This window comes from Macaca thibetana, chromosome 19, assembly GCF_024542745.1.
Source record: "Macaca thibetana thibetana isolate TM-01 chromosome 19, ASM2454274v1, whole genome shotgun sequence".
Classification (NCBI taxonomy): Eukaryota; Metazoa; Chordata; class Mammalia; order Primates; family Cercopithecidae; genus Macaca; species Macaca thibetana.
Window position 1 is genome coordinate 27269600 of NC_065596.1, and position 17423 is coordinate 27287022.

The 17423-nt window shown below is 54.3% G+C and overlaps 1 protein-coding gene across 50 annotated transcripts in view; it reads left to right on the forward strand.

Moving 5' to 3' along the window:
• CALM3 (calmodulin 3) overlaps nucleotides 1-14266 on the forward strand; it is a 203052-nt gene extending 188786 nt beyond the window's left edge. For 41 of the 50 annotated variants that reach the window (XM_050772273.1, XM_050772284.1, XM_050772296.1 and 38 more), the window contains exons 2-6: nucleotides 5082-5237; nucleotides 9631-9661; nucleotides 11998-12141; nucleotides 12303-12800; nucleotides 12944-14266. In XM_050772273.1, coding sequence (XP_050628230.1) covers nucleotides 5235-5237; nucleotides 9631-9661; nucleotides 11998-12141; nucleotides 12303-12800; nucleotides 12944-12972 — 705 coding nt within the window. In that variant the 5' untranslated portion in view covers nucleotides 5082-5234 and the 3' untranslated portion in view covers nucleotides 12973-14266. Of the gene's footprint in view, nucleotides 1-482; nucleotides 487-5081; nucleotides 5238-5861; nucleotides 6000-9630; nucleotides 9662-11997; nucleotides 12142-12302; nucleotides 12801-12943 lie in introns of those variants that run through there. The other 9 variants (XM_050772263.1, XM_050772266.1, XM_050772261.1 and 6 more) reach the window with 5 other exon arrangements.
• Nucleotides 14267-17423: the final 3157 nt, after the last annotated feature.

Consider the following 17423-nt stretch of genomic DNA (forward strand, 5'->3'; position numbering starts at 1 on the left):
ATTCCAGTCTTCTCTGTCTGGATTGTTTTGGCTTTTAGTGGCTCTGTTTGCTTACAGATTCTTCGTAATTGACCTGTTGGTTTCTTTTTTTTCTGCTAGGTCACTGCCTCCTTTTCAGCACTCAGTGACATCTTAAACCCAGGTTTGCCTTGGCTCTATTAAATATCAGAATGTCACCCATCCTGAATTGGGGAGGTCCCAAAGGGGATATCCCAGTAGTTTAGGAAGGCTGGCTAGGGGTTCATTCCCAGGGGAGCTGTGGAAACCTCCTACAGCATGGTGCTAATGAACAGCCACTCTGATTTGGCATCTCCTTTGGCCAAGTTACAGAGTATAGAGAGTTTCCAGGGCTCAGGATGGTAGTCCCACCTCCCTACTTTGTCTGTGGCTATTCTCAGAGGATATTTCTCCCTTCAGGCACTCCTGATGCTTCCTGTAGGTTGAGGCAGGGACAGATTGCCTGCCAGGGAACCCAAGATGGTGGGGAAGTTGGTTATTCACCTCGATCTCACTTTTTCCCATGGAGAAACCATGAGTGGAGGGGGAATTTCCTGCCCACTTGGTGTCATGCAGATTGGAGAGAGGAATGTCATGGATATGGAAGAATTATTCTCTTACTGTCTGCTCAGAAGACTTTGTCCTTTCTCTGTGGTCCCAGGAACTGTTTCACCCTCATATTTGGGTTCTGGGATATTGGGATATTGCTGGCAATAATTTTGGCACTCTATATTTGTTTTTGGTTTTCTGAGGGGGTGTGGGGAGGAAAGTCAGTGTGTTAATCTGTTTGCATTACTATAAAGGAATACTTGATACTGGGTAATTTATAAAGAAAAGAGGTTTATTGTGGCTTATAGTTCTGCAGGCTCTATAGGAAGCATGGTGCCGCTGCTTCTGGTGAGGGCCTCGGGAAGTTTCTGATCATGACGGAAGGTGAAGGGGGACCAGGCACATTCTATGGACAGAGAGAGAAAGAGAGGGAGCAAGAGAGACAGGGAGGAGGTGCCAAGCTCTCTTAAACAACCAGATCTTGGCCAGGTATAGTGGCTTACACCTGATTACAGTACTTTGGGAGGCCAAGGCAGGCAGATCACTTGAGGTCAAGAGTTCAAGACCAGCCTGGCCAACATGGTGAAACCCTGTCTTTACTAAAAATACAAAAATTAGCCGAGTGTGGTGGTGGGTGCCTGTAGTCCCAGCTACTTGGGAGGTTGAGGCAGGAGAATCGCTTAAACCCAGGAGGTGGAGGTTGCAGTGAGCCAAGATCATGCCATTGCACTCTAGCCAAGGTGACAGAGCAAGACTCCATCTCAAAAAAAATATAGATCTTGTGTGAACTGATAGAATAAGAACTGACTCGTTACCATGAGGACAGCACCAAGTCATTCATGAGGGATCCACCCCTATGACCCAAACACCTCCCACCAGGCCCCACCTCCAACATTGGTGATCATATTTTAACATGAGATTTGAGACTGAGTAACATAGTGAGAACCCCATCTGTACAAAAGTTTAAAAGTTAGCCTGGCATGATGGAGCAAGCTACTCTAGCTACTCAGGAGGCTGAGGTGGGAGGATTGCTGGAGCCTAGGAGATGGAGGCTGCAGTGAGCCAAGAGAACGCCACTGGCCGGGCGCGGTGGCTCACGCCTGAAATCCCAGCACTTTGGGAGGCCAAACCGGGCGGATCACGAGGTCAGGAGATCTGGACCATCCTGGCTAACCCCGTCTCTATTAAAAATGCACAAAATTAGCGGGCGCCTGTAGTCCCAGCTACTCAGGAGGCTGAGGCAGAAGAATGGTGTGAACCTGGGAGGCGGAGCTTGCAGTGAGCGGAGATCGCGCCACTGGACTCCAGCCGGGGTGACAGAGCAAGATTCTGTCTAAAAAAAACAAAAGATAGCGCCACTGCACTCCAATCTGGGTGACACAGACCCTATCTCAAAAGAAAAAAAAGAAAAAAAAAAAAAACCATGAGATTTTAGGAGGACTAATATTCAAACCATATCAGCCAGCTTGCTTCTACCACCATTTTGGAACTGGGAGTCCTCCTGGATTGCAATTTGTAATAGCATCATTATGGTAAGTCACAATTGAGAATGTGTCATTTGAACAAAGACTTGATGTTAAGGAGGGGATAAGCCACGCCACGGAGGGATTATGGGGAGAGCATTTGATGAAGGGGAAATAATAGAAACCAGCCAGAAGTGTTCAAGTGCCGATGGCACTCCACAGAGTGAGTGGTGGCAGAGTGTGCTTAGGGAGGTAGAGTTAAAAAAAATTAATGGGGTTGGGCTGGGAGCGGTGGCTCACGCCTGTAATCCCAGCACTTTGGGAGGCCAAGGTGGGCAGATCACGAGGTCAGGAGTTTGAAACCAGCCTGACCAAAATGGTGAAATCCCATTTCTACTAAAAATACTAAAATTAACCGGGCATGGTGGCAGGTGCCTGTAATCTCACCTACTCAGGAGGCTGAGGCAGGAGAATCGCTTGAACCTGGGAGGTGGAGGTTGCAGTGAGCCGAGATTGCGCCACTGCACTCCAACCTGAGCAACAGAGCGAGACTCCGTCTCAAAAATAAAAATAGAAAATAAAAAATAACAGGGTCATCAGACTGTGCTGTGGGTACAATAGCAAATAATATTGCCGGACGTAGTGTTTGTCCAGCTGATGGATAGAAACTGGTGTGTTATTGGGAGTTTAGTTTACATTTCCCTGATTACAGTGGGGTACAGCCTTAGTTTATCAGTCGTTCCTAAAGCTCAGAAGGTACTGAGACTCTTGGCTAACTGTACAGGACAATTTTGAAGACTGGAAAGCCAGGAAATCCCAGGTAGGTCCATAACATCATTTCCCAACCCTGGAAAAGAGTAGCTTTGAGACCGGGGTTACCAGATTTAGCAAATAGGAATACAGAATGCTCAACTGAATTTGAATTTCAGATAAATAACAAAAGAAAAGTTTGTACCTAAGTATACCCCCATGCAATTTTTGCTCAAAAATATTATATTGAGCAAAAGAAGCTAGGCACAAAAAAGTACACGTTATTTGATTTCATTCTATAAAATTCTAGAAGAGGCAAACTAATAAAAAATGACAGAAGTCAGAACAGTGCTTGCTTGAAGAGGGCAATAATTAACTTTTTAAGGGTCACAGGAGAACTGATTTCTGGGGTGATGGAATTGTTCTATAGCAATAATATTGTCTAGGATGGTGGTTACATGGGTGTATGCAATTATCAAAGCTTATTGAAGTGAATAGTTAAAATCTGTGGCTTTTTGTTTTGGTTTTTCGTTTGTTTTTTCCTTTTTTGAGACAGAGTCTCTCTCTGTCACCCAGGCTGGAGTGCGGTGGTGACACAATCTCGGCTCACTGCAACCTCCACCTCCTGGGTTCAAGCGATTCTCCCACTTCAGCCTCCCGAATAGCCGGGGCTTCAGGCGCACCCCACCATGCCCGGCTAATTTTCGTATTTTTAGTAGAGATGGGGTTTCATCACGTTGGCCAGACTGATCTCGAACTCCTGACCCAAGGCGATCCACCCACCTCAGCCTCACAAAGGGCTGGGATTTACAGGCCTGAGCCACCGCGTCCTGTCCTAATTGTTGTATTTTTAGTAGAGACGGGGTTTCGCCATGTTGGCCAGGCTGGTATCGAACTCCTGCGCTCTGACAATCTGCCCACCTCCGCTTCCCAAAATGTTAGGATTACAGGCATGAGCCACCGCGTCCGGCTTCTCGCTCCATCTTCTTTACCTCTCCACTGTGTCAGTTTTATTATTCTCTTCTTCTCTAGACACTTTCTTCCTCAAGATAGGGGGCAGAGTGGAAAAATGACCATAGTCAGAACCTGTGGGAAGGACCCACCCAAAGAGAAAAGGCTTCTTGTGCCCAGGCTGCAGATCCAAAAACCCAGGGAAGGACTCTCATTAGTTCAGTCTCCATTCTGTTCCAGGTGGAGCATAATGGTTGGTCCAGCCTGACTCGCTTGCCCATCTCTCACCCATCACCATGGTGGGGAGGGGACACGCAGGAGACTGTCAGTTCCTATCCTAAAGCGGGGAGGAGGGGAGGCGATCATTTTCTGAGCTCCTATAAACAATGTTTCAGTTCTTTTTCCTCCTATGGCTGGAACACTGGAATAAGGAATGAGGTCGTCTGTCTGCAGAGACTGGTTGGGGAGTATGGTCTCCCCCGCCCAGCCAAGCTCGGGTCCCTGCATACAGCAGGGGCCTAATTAATGCTTATAGCACGAATGACTGAATGAATACCCTGTTCCCATAGGCTGTCCTGGGATGGTCCTAATTTCACAGACCCTCAGCGGATCAAGAATGAATCGGGCCCAGGGGCCCCGCCCACCGGCTGAGTGCGTCTTAGGACGCAGAGACAAGACCAGGGAGGGAAGAACCTTTGAGCGTTAGGTGGCACCTTGGAGACCCCGCCACCACGAAGGGCCCAGGTAGGGGCGGAGCTTCTAAACCCTAGCATTTTGGATTGAACCATCTTCCAGCGGTTAAAGGGGAGAGCCGAGAAAGCCCTTCTGCATTTGTCGCCAGCCTTTTTACCACTCCCTGGCCACAGTAACGATGTATTTGCTTCTCTAACGGCCACACCGTATCCACCTTCGCCTCGTTACTCCTCAAAGCCCCACGTGGCCACAGAGTCCAGACTTCCCCACCACCACCTTGCAGTGGCTCGCCCCAGTTTGACGCATTGCAGGGAAGGTCGGACCAATGGGCGCCACGCTCTCATTTCCGCCATGGGCCGGGCCCAATAGTGACGCGGCTCACAGAAGGACGCGTCACGCACCGCCGAGCCGTGCCCCTCCGCCGAGGGGGAAAGTGGAGTGGGCCCGGGAGGCGGGGCGCGCGATGAGGAAAAGTAGTCCGGCGGCGGGAGCGCGCGCGCGCGCGCGCCCGGTGGCAAATCCAGTTCCTGTGCAGGGTGGGGACGAGAGATTCGCGGTCCCGTTGGTGTGGAGCTGGGCGCGGAGGGATCCGTGGGAGCCGCAGTGCGGCGGCGCGCGGGCCGGGTGGGGCGGGGCCGAGCGAGGCGGGGCGCGCGCGGCGGCCGTTGAGGGACCGTTGGGGCGGGCGGCAGCGGCGGCGGCGGCGGCGGCGCGCGCGCTGCGGGCAGTGAGTGTGGAGGCGCGGACGCGCGGCGGAGCTGGAACTGCTGCAGCTGCTGCCGCCGCCGGAGGAACCTTGATCCCCGTGCTCCGGACACCCCGGGCCTCGCCATGGTGAGTGAGGCTGGGTGGCCGCCGAAGCTGCGGGCTCTGAGGCGGGCTTAGCGGGGCAGGACCCCTGAGGGGGCGATGGAGCCCAGAGTGGGGGGCGTCCGGGCCCGGCGAGAGCCTCGGGACCGCTTTCTACCCCCGTTGTTGGGGGCCGTTGAACCCAGAGCGGGACGTCTGAATCCCCAAAGGTTTCCAGAAGCGACTTTAGCACCAAATGGGATGTTTAAGCCCACAAATGGTTATCTGAGTCCCTAAAGGGGACATTTGAACCCCGGATGGAGGATCGGGACCCTCAGTGGGACCGCTTAAAAGGATTTTGGACCCAGGATGGGGCGTTAGGTCTCAGAATGGAGGTGTTTGGACCCCAGGGGACGAAATGAGAAAGATGGGCTGGGGAGGGGAGCTATTTAGGCCCTGATGAAGGCGTTTGGTCCTGAGAGGATGCGGGGAACGGGGGACGAAGGGAGGCTGGGCTGCTTCTGGATGGGGTGGTGGAGGGTAGCTGGGCCTGGGCGGGGAGGGGCGACCCCTGGGCTCCTGTGGGGCAGAGGAGAGGGTCAGGGATGGGCGGTCACTTCTACAGATGAGACTCTCGAGGGTGGGGGAGGGTGGTCTCCAAAGCCCAGCACTGCAGAGGAGGAGGAGGGTGAGGTGCAAGCTTACGGGAGGAAGAGCCTGGGGTGGGTGGCAGCGGAGATTAGAAGATGCTCTTGAAGGCTTCCGGACGGAGAAGGATCGGGGTCGTGGAGGTGGTGAAAAGGGATGGTGAGAGTGGGGCTTGCCAGTAGTCGGGGGACAGGGGCCCTTGGGGTTAATTTGGAAGTAGCTAGAAAAGGTTCCGAGGTTACTAGTGGGTTAAGACTGTTGCTCTAGAAAGACAGAATTTTTTAAATGGGGTAAGAGTGTTGTGTTTGGGTCCATGAGAAGATGGATTTCCAAGGAGAGGGGTGGGGGAGCTTGGGTGGTTGGGAGGTGAGGTGGAGGGAGAAAATGAATGGCAGTCAGGGGGGGCCTAGGTTTGGGGGTGGATGTGGGTAGCACCCTGCCAGTCTCCAGGGACAGGCCAGGACAAAGACAGCTCAGTGTGGATTGGGAGTGGGCTGCAGGGGCCGGAGGAAGCTTTTCTACCCGTCCTCCTTCCCCAGGAAGAACGTGGCTGGGCAGAAGGCACCGGGGCAGTGGGAGCAGGTGGGCGGAGCTGTTCAGGCCCCTATTGCGCACTGAAGCCTCATGAAATGGGGATGGGAGATCAAAGTTTGGGGTGCCTCGAATGAGCCAGCTTTTTCAAGCCTAGAAGCCTCACTCCGTTGCTGGCCTTTGCAGGCCAAGAGCACTGCCTTTTCCCAACAGGAGCGCCAGTTTTCTCATGATCCCCAGCCCCACGCACCATGCTGCACCTCCTCACTTGTGCCAAATGACAGTGCAGTACAGTGTGGCGTCGGTGACAATCAGATGCCTATTCCCGTGCCCTCGAGGTGGGGGCTGCAGAGCTTGATCAGAGAGTGCCTCTGGGGAGACCCTTTGATTGGCCTGAGGACCACTTGTTCCATTCAGGACCCTCACTGAGCGTGTCTGTTAATTCACAGTTAGGGCTTTGAGAGAAAACCAGCAGACTAGTTCTTTCCTACTCCCTGCCACCCACAACACCCACAGCCCCCCCAGGCTGAGCCTGGGAACCGTGTGCAGCCATCCTCCCTGGCAAGGCTGGGGAGAACAGGCAGCCGCTGCCGTGTATCAGATCTCATACTTGCTGACACAGACCTGATGGCTCCTCTTGCCGCTACCCCATTTTCCCCTAGCAGAACCTGGCTAAAGGAGCCCTGAAGCACTAGCGGGCCCCCTACCTCCAGAATAGGACCCGAGCTTTGGCCACAACTAGTTTCTCTTTCCGTTTGTAATCAGCAAGGTAGAGGTGGGACAAGTCACTGTTAACTGGCCTTGGACTTTGGCCTGAGCTCTGTGGCTCCTCCTTGGCCCGGGTGAGGGGCCCTGGCCTTGGTTTCTGATCTCATCTAACACTGTTCTCTGGCATTGGCTGGGGACTGGGGCAAGGCAGAGAAATCATACCCTCTTCCCTCCCCCACCTCATGTTTTTTTTTCTTGTCCAGCCCCTTGCTGGAGCCCAAGATGAGGGATAAGGAAGCAGGAGACCAGCTGAGTTATTTTGGCAACAGTTTCTGTTGAAAGTTTAGTCTTCAGGTCTAGAAAGGGAAGAAACCTTGAGCAAGGATCAATGATCTCTTCTTAGGCAGTCGGTTTTCTGGGCGGCAACCTTGCTTGAGATCTGTACCTTTCCTTGACCAAGCAGGGAAGTGGGTCTCCAACATGAGAGGGAGAGCGTCTGACAGGCCCTCCATGCAGAGCCACGCCTATTTGCAGCAACCCTGTGACAGAACTGAACATGGCAGTGCCTCGTCTGCATCTTCCAGTGTTTTGGTGGAGACTGGCAAACGCTGGCCTTCAGAGCCGCTCAGGGCAGTCTGCAGCCTGTCACAGCCTCCTCGCCCCCACCCCCAGCCCCTTATAGTGCTGCCCAAAGGTCGGGGGAGTTGGACTTCTTGCAGGGCGGAGCAGTGGGGTGGGAAGGCCCTGACTGGGCTCGCTTTTTCCATTCTAGGCCAGGGGAAAGAATGAAAAGCAGATGGGATGGCAGCCGCCTCCCCACACTGCTGCCCTCCTCTCTGTTCTTCCCCTGCCCCTCCCCGGGCATTGCCTGGCCTCAGTAACCAGAAGCCCATCCTCCCTTCTCACTTTCCCCAAGCCTCTTCCTCAGGTGTCAGGACCTAAGGGATGGCCCCAGGCTTTTTTGCCGATGGTGGGAGGTGGGGGGTGGGTGGAGCAAGGGGCTCTTGGGCCTGGGGCTGCCAGGTTGGCATTTAGGAGCCCAACCACCCTGTCTTTTTTGAAGGCAATGCAGAAGAATCTTCATTTGGCCTCCCCACCTCCCCTTTACACTTTGGACTTTTCCAGAAAGTGCATGTGTGCCATTTTCCTTCTTTACCTTCCTCTTTCTCCCTCCCTCAGCCCTCTCCCCTCTGCGATCATCACTTTGATTACCCCTCCCATTCTGCCTATTTGGGACTTGGCCTCAAGTTCCTCTTCCCTTAGTTTTTTTGGGGTTTTTTTGTTTGTTTGTTTGTTTCTAACTTTTTTAGATCAGTGATTGTTAATATTTGGGACGGGGGTGGGGATAGGGGAGGCAGGCGGTGGTTTGTTCCTAGCCTCTGGAACCTCTCGGTAGAATACTGCAAATTCACATAATAATAGTTTGCTTCCATTTCTGAGGCTCTCAGACTCAAGACTAGAACCTGCTGTAGACTTGGAGCCCCTTTGCCTGATTGTGAAAGGAAGGGGAACAGACCCACCGTGGTCCTGGGATGATGGTGCCCTCTTAACAGCATCAGCAAAAACCAGGGAAAATTTGTCTTTTGGCTGCTAAAGCTAAATGTTGGGATTCAGCCTCCCCAACCCCCGAGCCCAGCTCCTGCCCCTTAGGATCACTATGCCTGGCTGATGCCCAGCATACCAGTGCAGGAGAAGCCAGTCCCTGCATCTCCTCCCCACCCCCAAACCCCGCATGCAGCAAGGGCTGCCTGCCACCAACTGGCCAGTCCCCAGAGTGCCCAAGCTGGAAAGGGTTAAAAACTGCAGTGCAAGCTGACTTCAGTCCTCTGCTGCTGCCCGCCGCAGCCCTCTCCCTGACGTGTGCCCCTCCTGCCCAAAAGAAACACAACAGAATGGTGCCCTGTGCCCTCACTGTGCGCAGGGGGTGGAGCGCCTGCCTCCAGCCTGACCAGAGTTCTTTAGGCGCTTGAGCAACTTGGGGCCCGCCAGTTAGGAGAATTTTTGCCACTCGGGTCAACTCTGCCTGAGCCAAGCGCCTCCAAATAGGTGACACAGAAACTAGCAGAGATAGCCCCAGACATCGTCCCTCTGCCCTACCCAAGGACTGGCCTGCTTCAGTTTGGAGCCTTCTAGAGCTTCTTGATGAGGCCTCCAGGGCAATCACTCCCTTCACTCAGCCTCTGGGGCTCCCACTGATGAGATGCAAACCTGTGCCGCTGGTTTGGGGCTAGGGCAGGCATTTCTTCTGCCCCTGTGGCTCCCACATGCTGAGTTGAGATTGGAAGCCCGTGGGTCTGGGCAGCTTCATCGGGCCCTGCGTCCGGCAGGCCTGAGTGTCCAGCCAACCCTGGTACCCAGCTTTCTGAATCACCAGACTTTATCATCAGGCGCTGGCTCTGCCTCAGACCTTGACTCTGGCATGCTCCTCCCTGGCTCGGCAGGAATGCCACGTGAAGCTGGCCTCACTGGGGCCGGGGGCCTGGGCTGAGTGAGGAAGATGCGTCTGTGCTGTCCAGCCTGGTGACTGACTTTCCCCTTCCTGCTTTTCCAGGCTGACCAGCTGACTGAGGAGCAGATCGCAGGTGAGTCTGCTCTCCCCCTCATCTTAGCTCAGGAAAGCCTCCACATCCCCAGCCAAATCTTAGCCACCGAGAAGTGACATCTGATGGGTGAACCTCTGTATCCCTTGTGTCACCTAACACTATGCCTTGTGCCTAGAATGCTGATAAATGTGTGTAAGAGCACACCAGTGTCCCAATGACACCAAGCCCCATGGCCCTGAGACAGGCCTTTACCAGACACCAAAGGCTGTGTTCTTCTCCTGGGCCTGGGTCATCTAGGGGCTTGATAATCAGTGGCTGTAGGACAAACCCAACTCACTCTCCCAGCTTCAGCCAGGTTGGCTTAGAAGGTGAGCTCCCTGCCTCCATGTGGGGCCTGCAGAGCTCCTGTCCCACTTTAGGAGCCGCCCAGGAGCTGGCTCGTCACTCCCACCTCTGCACTTGCCTGCGCTTTGCACTTCCTTTCGCATGTGCCTGCGCCTGCCTGTTCTGCTGGCGGAAGTGCCTCCCCAGCGCTTGGCATGGGCAGCTCCTTCCCATCCCTTAGCTCAGATGTCCCCTCGGGGAGGCCTTCCCTGACCTCCACCTCAAGTACACAGCCTTCCTTTACCGTCCTTCACATCACTTTATTTTCTTTGTAACCTTTCTCGCCGTCTGAAATTATTTTCTTTTGTCTTCACCTGTTGTATCTCCTGTTACTAGATGTGAGTTCCACTGAGTTTGGGACTTGGTTTTGTTGGTCTCTGCTATAGCCTCAGTGCCTGCCTAGAACATAGTAGGTCCTCTGCAAACTTTTGCTGGCTAAACAATCATCTCTCTCTCAGCAAGCTGGAAGAAATCCCTGGATCCCATCTAATTCATTTTTCTAACCCCTCCAAAACCCCATAATGGTCAGCTACAGGAACTGTTGTGTAATTATGGATCCGTGCCTGCCTACCCGCCCATACTGAGCTGCCCGAGGACAAAGAGCAACTCTTGGTTTATCTCCATAGCCAGGGGCCAGCACACAGTAGACCAGAGGAGCGATCCAGAGAATGGGCCTCTGCTCCCCACCAGCTACCCAGCCCCCAGCTCTGCTGTCAGGTTCAGCCGGCTGTGTGACAAGTGCTGAAGGCCCAGCTTCTGCAGTGGGAGGAGACAGGAATGGACTTGCCTTCTCTCCTTTCTCCCCTCAACCCCCAACACAGAATCATCTTTGCAGCTTCAAAATTTTGGCTCCAGGTGGCTATGGAGACCCCTGAGGAAAGCCAGAGGATGGCCCAGTTTAGTGATCATGAGCTCGGGGTGCCCCCATGACCCACTCCCTGCCCTCCCCAAGAACAACAAGGCCTCAGCACAGAGAGGTGCCAGCCTCCCCAAGGAGACTCTTGCCATGTCCCCAGGGCCCAGAGGCTCAGGACCACAGCTGCCCAGCTGTGCATGTCCCTCCCAATGTACCTGCCACCCATCTCCCAACTCTGGCCTTGTGCAACATAAACAGTCTGCTTTTCACTCTGTCCCCATTAGCAAAGTGTCCACCGCCTCACCCCAGCCCACACCCTCTGGGAATAGGCTGCCAGGCATCTGTTCTTTGAGGGCTTGGGGGTAGAGGAGCACCAGGTGCCAAAATGGGCCCAGTGGGAGGGCAAGAGCCATGTGCTTCTCTCCCTGCTCCTGATGCGGCCCCAGCTGTGGCCTTCCCACTCAGCACCGCTAGCTCCTCATCCTCCTGGCTTGGCAGCCGTCCCCTCACTTTCCATCCCCCTACTCACCCCACGCACCGTCCGTCAGCCATGTTCTGCTGCCGACCACCCCCACGCTCACCACAGTGGCTCAGCTCCTCTGGAAGCTGGTAGCACCCACGGCAGGGAACAGGGCTGGCAGTCAGAAGGGAGTGGATGTCTGCACTTCCTCTTCAGGCTGGCCAGAGGCATTCTGCAGCCTCCCCTCCTTGTCCCAGCCAACCAACCCTGGCTAATACACTCAGATGAAGAATCCTTTCGGCTCTCATTCACTCCGTGACTTTGGTCCGTTTCATCATTTGAGGGAGAAGCCAAAGCCAGGGACCAAGCAGAAATGTAGAATCATCTAAGGACAGCTGTCAGACCATTTTTCCCCACCGTCTTCACTGGCTGGCCAGAAAAATAGCTTTACCTAGCACAGTGTTGATGTTCAGTAACTGTTGAATGAAGGTTGGAAGGGCTTTGCCCCGAGCACTGAGGAAAGCGAACTGATTGCATGGGACTTGAAGTCTGTCTCAGTTTCTTTAGGTGGGACTGACACCCTTGGCCTTGCTCCAGGGAAGGCGTCCAACATCCAGAGGTAAGGATTCTCCTGTGGGCCTTGTGACTTCTGACTCCTTCCCCTTCTTTCCCCAGAGTTCAAGGAGGCCTTCTCCCTCTTTGACAAGGATGGAGATGGCACTATCACCACCAAGGAGTTGGGGACAGTGATGAGATCCCTGGGACAGAACCCCACTGAAGCAGAGCTGCAGGATATGATCAATGAGGTGGATGCAGATGGTGAGCCCCACAGAGCGTGTGGGCAGCCCCGCTCCTGGTCACCCTGAGTGACTTCAGGGAGCCTCCCTCAGGGTGATGGATGAGCCCATATCTATCAGGGCCCAGGGTCATCTTCCAGGGCCCAAGCCCAGAGCATTCTCCATCCTTTCCCTACCTTCCAGGGAACGGGACCATTGACTTCCCGGAGTTCCTGACCATGATGGCCAGAAAGATGAAGGACACAGACAGTGAGGAGGAGATCCGAGAGGCGTTCCGTGTCTTTGACAAGGTAAGCAACCCTCCAGGGGCGGCTCTGAGACTGACACCAGCCTTCAGGCAGGCAGACAGAACTGGATCCATGGAGCTACCACTTCCAGGAGGCCCACGTCCCGGTGCCAGCCTCACTGCCAACCTGCTCTGCCACCTCAGGCAGCCTCCCTCACTGTGCTCACTGCCGAGGGATGGTGATGACAGCCACCCCTCTCCCTGCCTCTCTCCCCGCCGGGAGAAGTGCCCAGTGAAAGCCTTTATCCCCAACCCCCAGGATGGGAACGGCTACATCAGCGCCGCGGAGCTGCGTCACGTAATGACGAACCTGGGGGAGAAGCTGACCGATGAGGAGGTGGATGAGATGATCAGAGAGGCTGACATCGACGGAGATGGCCAGGTCAATTATGAAGGTGAGTCCAGGCCAGGCTTGATCTCCCGAACAAGAAGAGAATCGCAGCTTCAGGAACAAGCCCCCAGATCCCTCATGTTGGGGAGGGCCGCTCACCACTCAGCCTGCCCGCCTGACCTCCTCTCTCTCTGCTTCACTCCACAGAGTTTGTACAGATGATGACTGCAAAGTGAAGGCCCCCCGGGCAGCTGGCGATGCCCGTTCTCTTGATCTCTCTCTTCTCGCGCGCGCACTCTCTCTTCAACACTCCCCTGCGTACCCCGGTTCTAGCAAACACCAATTGATTGACTGAGAATCTGATAAAGCAACAAAAGATTTGTCCCAAGCTGCATGATTGCTCTTTCTCCTTCTTCCCTGAGTCTCTCTCCATGCCCCTCATCTCTTCCTTTTGCCCTCGCCTCTTCCATCCATGTCTTCCAAGGCCTGATGCATTCATAAGATGAAGCCCTCCCCAGATCCCCTTGGGGAGCCTCTGCCCTCCTCCAGCCCGGGTGGCTCTCCTCCATTTTGGTTTGTTTCCTCTTGTTTGTCATCTTATTTTGGGTGCTGGGGTGGCTGCCAGCCCTGTCCCGGGACCTGCTGGGAGGGACAAGAGGCCCTCCCCCAGGCAGAAGAGCATGCCCTTTGCCGTTGCATGCAACCAGCCCTGTGATTCCATGTGCAGATCCCAGCAGCCTGTTGGGGCAGGGGTGCCAAGAGAGGCATTCCAGAAGGACTGAGGGGCGTTGAGGAATTGCGGCGTTGACTGGATGTGGCCCAGGAGGGGGTCGAGGGGGCCGACTCACAGAAGGGGACTGACAGTGGGCAACACTCGCATCCCACTGGCTGCTGTTCTGCAACCATCCGATTGGCTTTCTGAGGTTTGGCTGGGTGGGGACTGCTCATTTGGCCACTCTGCAAATTGGACTTGCCCGCGTTCCTGAAGCGCTCTCGAGCTGTTCTGTAAATACCTGGTGCTAACATCCCATGCCGCTCCCTCCTCACAAAGCACCCACCGCCCTGAGGGCCCGTCCTAGGAATGGATGTGGGGATGGTCGCTTTGTAACGTGCTGGTTCTCTCTTTTGTTTTCTTTCCCCTCTATGGCCCTTAAAACTTTCATTTTGTTCAGAACCATGCTGGGCTAGCTAAAGGGTGGGGAGAGGGAAGATGGGCCCCACCACGCTCTCAAGAGAACGCACCTGCAATAAAACAGTCTTGTCGGCCACTGCCCAGGGGACAGCAGCTACGGCAGCCTCTGCGTCCTGGTCCGCCAGCACCTCCCGCTTCTCCGTGGTGACTTGGTGCCGCTTCCTCACATCTGTGCTCCGTGCCCTCTTCCCTGCCTCTCCCCTCGCCCACCTGCCTGCCCCCATACTCCCCCAGCGGAGAGCATGATCCGTGCCCTTGCTTCTGACTTTCGCCTCTGGGACAAGTAAGTCAATGTGGGCAGTTCAGTCGTCTGGGTTTTTTCCCCTTTCTGTTCATTTCATCTGGCTCCCCCCACCACCAACCCCCACCCCTCCCCGCCCCCCTGCTTCCCCTCACTGCCCAGGTCGATCAAGTGGCTTTTCCTGGGACCTGCCCAGCTTTGAGAATCTCTTCTCATCCACCCTCTGGCACCCAGCCTCTGAGGGAAGGAGGGACGGGGCATAGTGGGAGACCCAGCCAAGAGCTGAGGGTAAGGGCAGGTAGGCGTGAGGCTGTGGACATTTTCGGAATGTTTTGGTTTTGTTTTTTTTTTAAACCGGGCAATATTGTGTTCAGTTCAAGCTGTGAAGAAAAATATATATCAATGTTTTCCAATAAAATACAGTGACTACCTGACTTGGTTCCTCCCCTCGTGTCTCAGTTTCTGGCCTGCCCCCCCACCCCACCAACGCCCACGCTGACTCCTTTGGCCCAGATGTGAAAGAGCCTCTCCTCCAAGCTGGCTCTGAAGCTGTGTCCGGTCAGTGCAGCCCAGTGGACGCCTCTGAACCACAGTTCTGATCCCAGCTAGACCACAGGGTTGTCAAGGGCAGGGTCCTGGCCTGGACATAGTCATGCAAATGGACTGAAAGGGGAGTGCTGAGAAGGCTCTGTCTGAGGCAGCCCCATCATGCACACAGAGAAGGGGTCAGCCCAGTCCAGTGGCAGGACTGAGCTGAGACCTACCTGAAAGATGGACAGTCCCCTAGCTGGGTAGAGGAAGGGCGTTCCAGTTGAGGGGGACAACATGTATGGAAGTCCTGAGGCAAGAGGAGCCTGGACACCTAGGAACTGAAGGAAATCCAACGAGGCTGGGTGAGATCCCCGAGCAGCTTGGATCCCAGCTGGGCGAAGAGAGGAAGGCAGGGGTGGGCCTTGCAGTGGGTGAGCCTCTTGATGCTTTGGGGAGAGGGATGGCATTCACTGCTTTAGTCTCACAGGCAGCCAAAACATGGCAAGTTTGGATCTGCAATGGTGAGAAAGGCATGGTCCTGAGCTCACAGGGAGGGCATGGGACTTGGTGTTGGTTTGAAGATTTGAAACAAAAAGCCCAAAACAATTGCAAACCACACAAGGCAGAGTACAAACCACTATGTGGTCACAGCCAAATTACAAACCACAGAAAGCTCAACTTCCTCATGGCAAGTGGGGATGTGAGGAAGAAGCCTCCTTAACAGCACCCGGTGGCACATGCCTGTAATCCTCCTACTTTGGGAGGCTGAGGCAGGAGGATTACTTGATCCCAAGAGTTCAAGACCAGCCTGGGCAACATAGCAAGACCCTCCCAGTCCGGTGGGGCTATAGTGGAGGGATGGGTCAGAATCCTCAGGGGCTTTTCTCATTCTCCCTCGGGGGCATGGAGAATGACAGGTTAATAAGCATCGTCTTTAACTTCTGAGCTTCTCACACAACCACAGAAGCTGGGCAAGGGTGGAGCAGAGAGAGAAGTCAGTGGAATGAAAAGAGGTCCTTCCACTCATCTGCACTTGGCCTCAGAGAGCAGGGGAAGCCTGGCCTAACCCCCCGGCCTTCCTTGTGGCAGAGAGATCAGGCCTTGGCTGGGTTTTCCTGGTGCATCCCAGTCACCAGAGCCAGCGGCATGGGTGGAGACGTTGGGAGTGGCAAGCCATTTTCCAGAGCCCCAGCTTCTGGGCCCCCTTTTCCTGCCACGTGGTCATGGCTTGGTATTTGGTGGTGCAGTAAAGACAGAGTATAATGGATAACAACTTGGGGTCTGGGCACAAGCACCTGCCTTAGCATTCCAGTTCCAGTACTCACCTGCCTTGAGGCCTTAGAGTTTCTGGACCTAGATGACCCTGTCCACAAAATGGGGGTATAATGGTACCGGCCTCCTGAGCTGAGCTGAGGATTGGGTGAGCCTACAGGAAGGAGGAGGGTGTGCGGTGCTCAGGAAGTGTTCGGTGAGCACCTGCCACCATTGGCTGGGTGCTTCCTGCTTCACGGGCTGCCTTTGAATCTCTGCATCCATGAGCTCATCAGAGCCTTAAAGCAACCACTCGGGCTGGATGCCATTCGTTCCCATTTTGCTGACCAGGAAACTGACGCCCAGAGGAGTGAAGTCACTACTGCAAGGTTATGAAGTAGGAACACAGCCGGAATCTGAACCAGATCTGACCCTGAGGAGTCCAAGTGCCCAACAGCTGGGCTTTAGGGTAAATGATAGTTTAAAAACAGACAGCCTTCAGGCAGGCCAGAGCCAGAGCCAGTGGAGAGGCCAGGCTGAGGCTGGCGTCCCAGTGGTGGGGTCTGAAATGGGAGCTGCCCCTTTAGCAGTCAGGGTACCCAGGGAAAATTCTGGTCTAGTAGTTGAGTCAAAGATGGGCTGTGGTTTCCCACAGGATTGGGCTCAAATTCCAGGTTGAGACTCACTCACAAGAATGAACCTTTTGCTCACTAAGTCCCAAGGGGCCACCACTGCCACTTCAATAACCTTGGAGCAGCGATTTCACTTCCCTCGGCCTGCGTTTACAAGTCTGCAAAATGGCAAATGATAATCTGTAAGGGAAGATGATACAAATATCCACCAACTTGGGTTGTGCCAAACTTTTTTTTTTTTTTTTAAGACAGAGTCTCACTCTGTTGCCCAGGCCGCAGTGCAATAGCGTGATCTCAGCTCACTGCAACCTCTGCCTCCCAGGTTCAAGCTATTCTCCTGCCTTCCTGCCTTGAGCTCCCCAGTAGTTGGGATTACAGGCATGCACCACCATGCCTGGCTAATTTTTGTATTTTTGTAGAGACGGGGTTTCACCATGTTGGCCAGGCTGGTCTCAAACTCCTGATCTCAGGTGATCCACTCGCCTTGGCCTCCCAAAGCTCTGGGATTACAGGTGTAAGCCACCACGCCTGGCTTTTTTTTTTTTTTTTTTTTTTTTTTTTTTTTTGATATGGAGTCCCACTCTTCTCTCCCAGGCTGGAGTGCAGTGGTGTGATCTCGGCTCACTGCAATCTCCACCTCCCAGGTTCAAGTGATTCTCCTGCCTCGGCCTACCCAATAGCTGGGATTACAGGTGCCCACCACCACGCCTGGCTAATTTTTGTATTTTTATTTATTTATTTTTGAGACAGAGTCTCGCTCTGTCGCCCAGGCTGGAGTGCAGTGGCCGGATCTCAGCTCACTGCAAGCTCCGCCTCCTGGGTTTACACCATTCTCCTGCC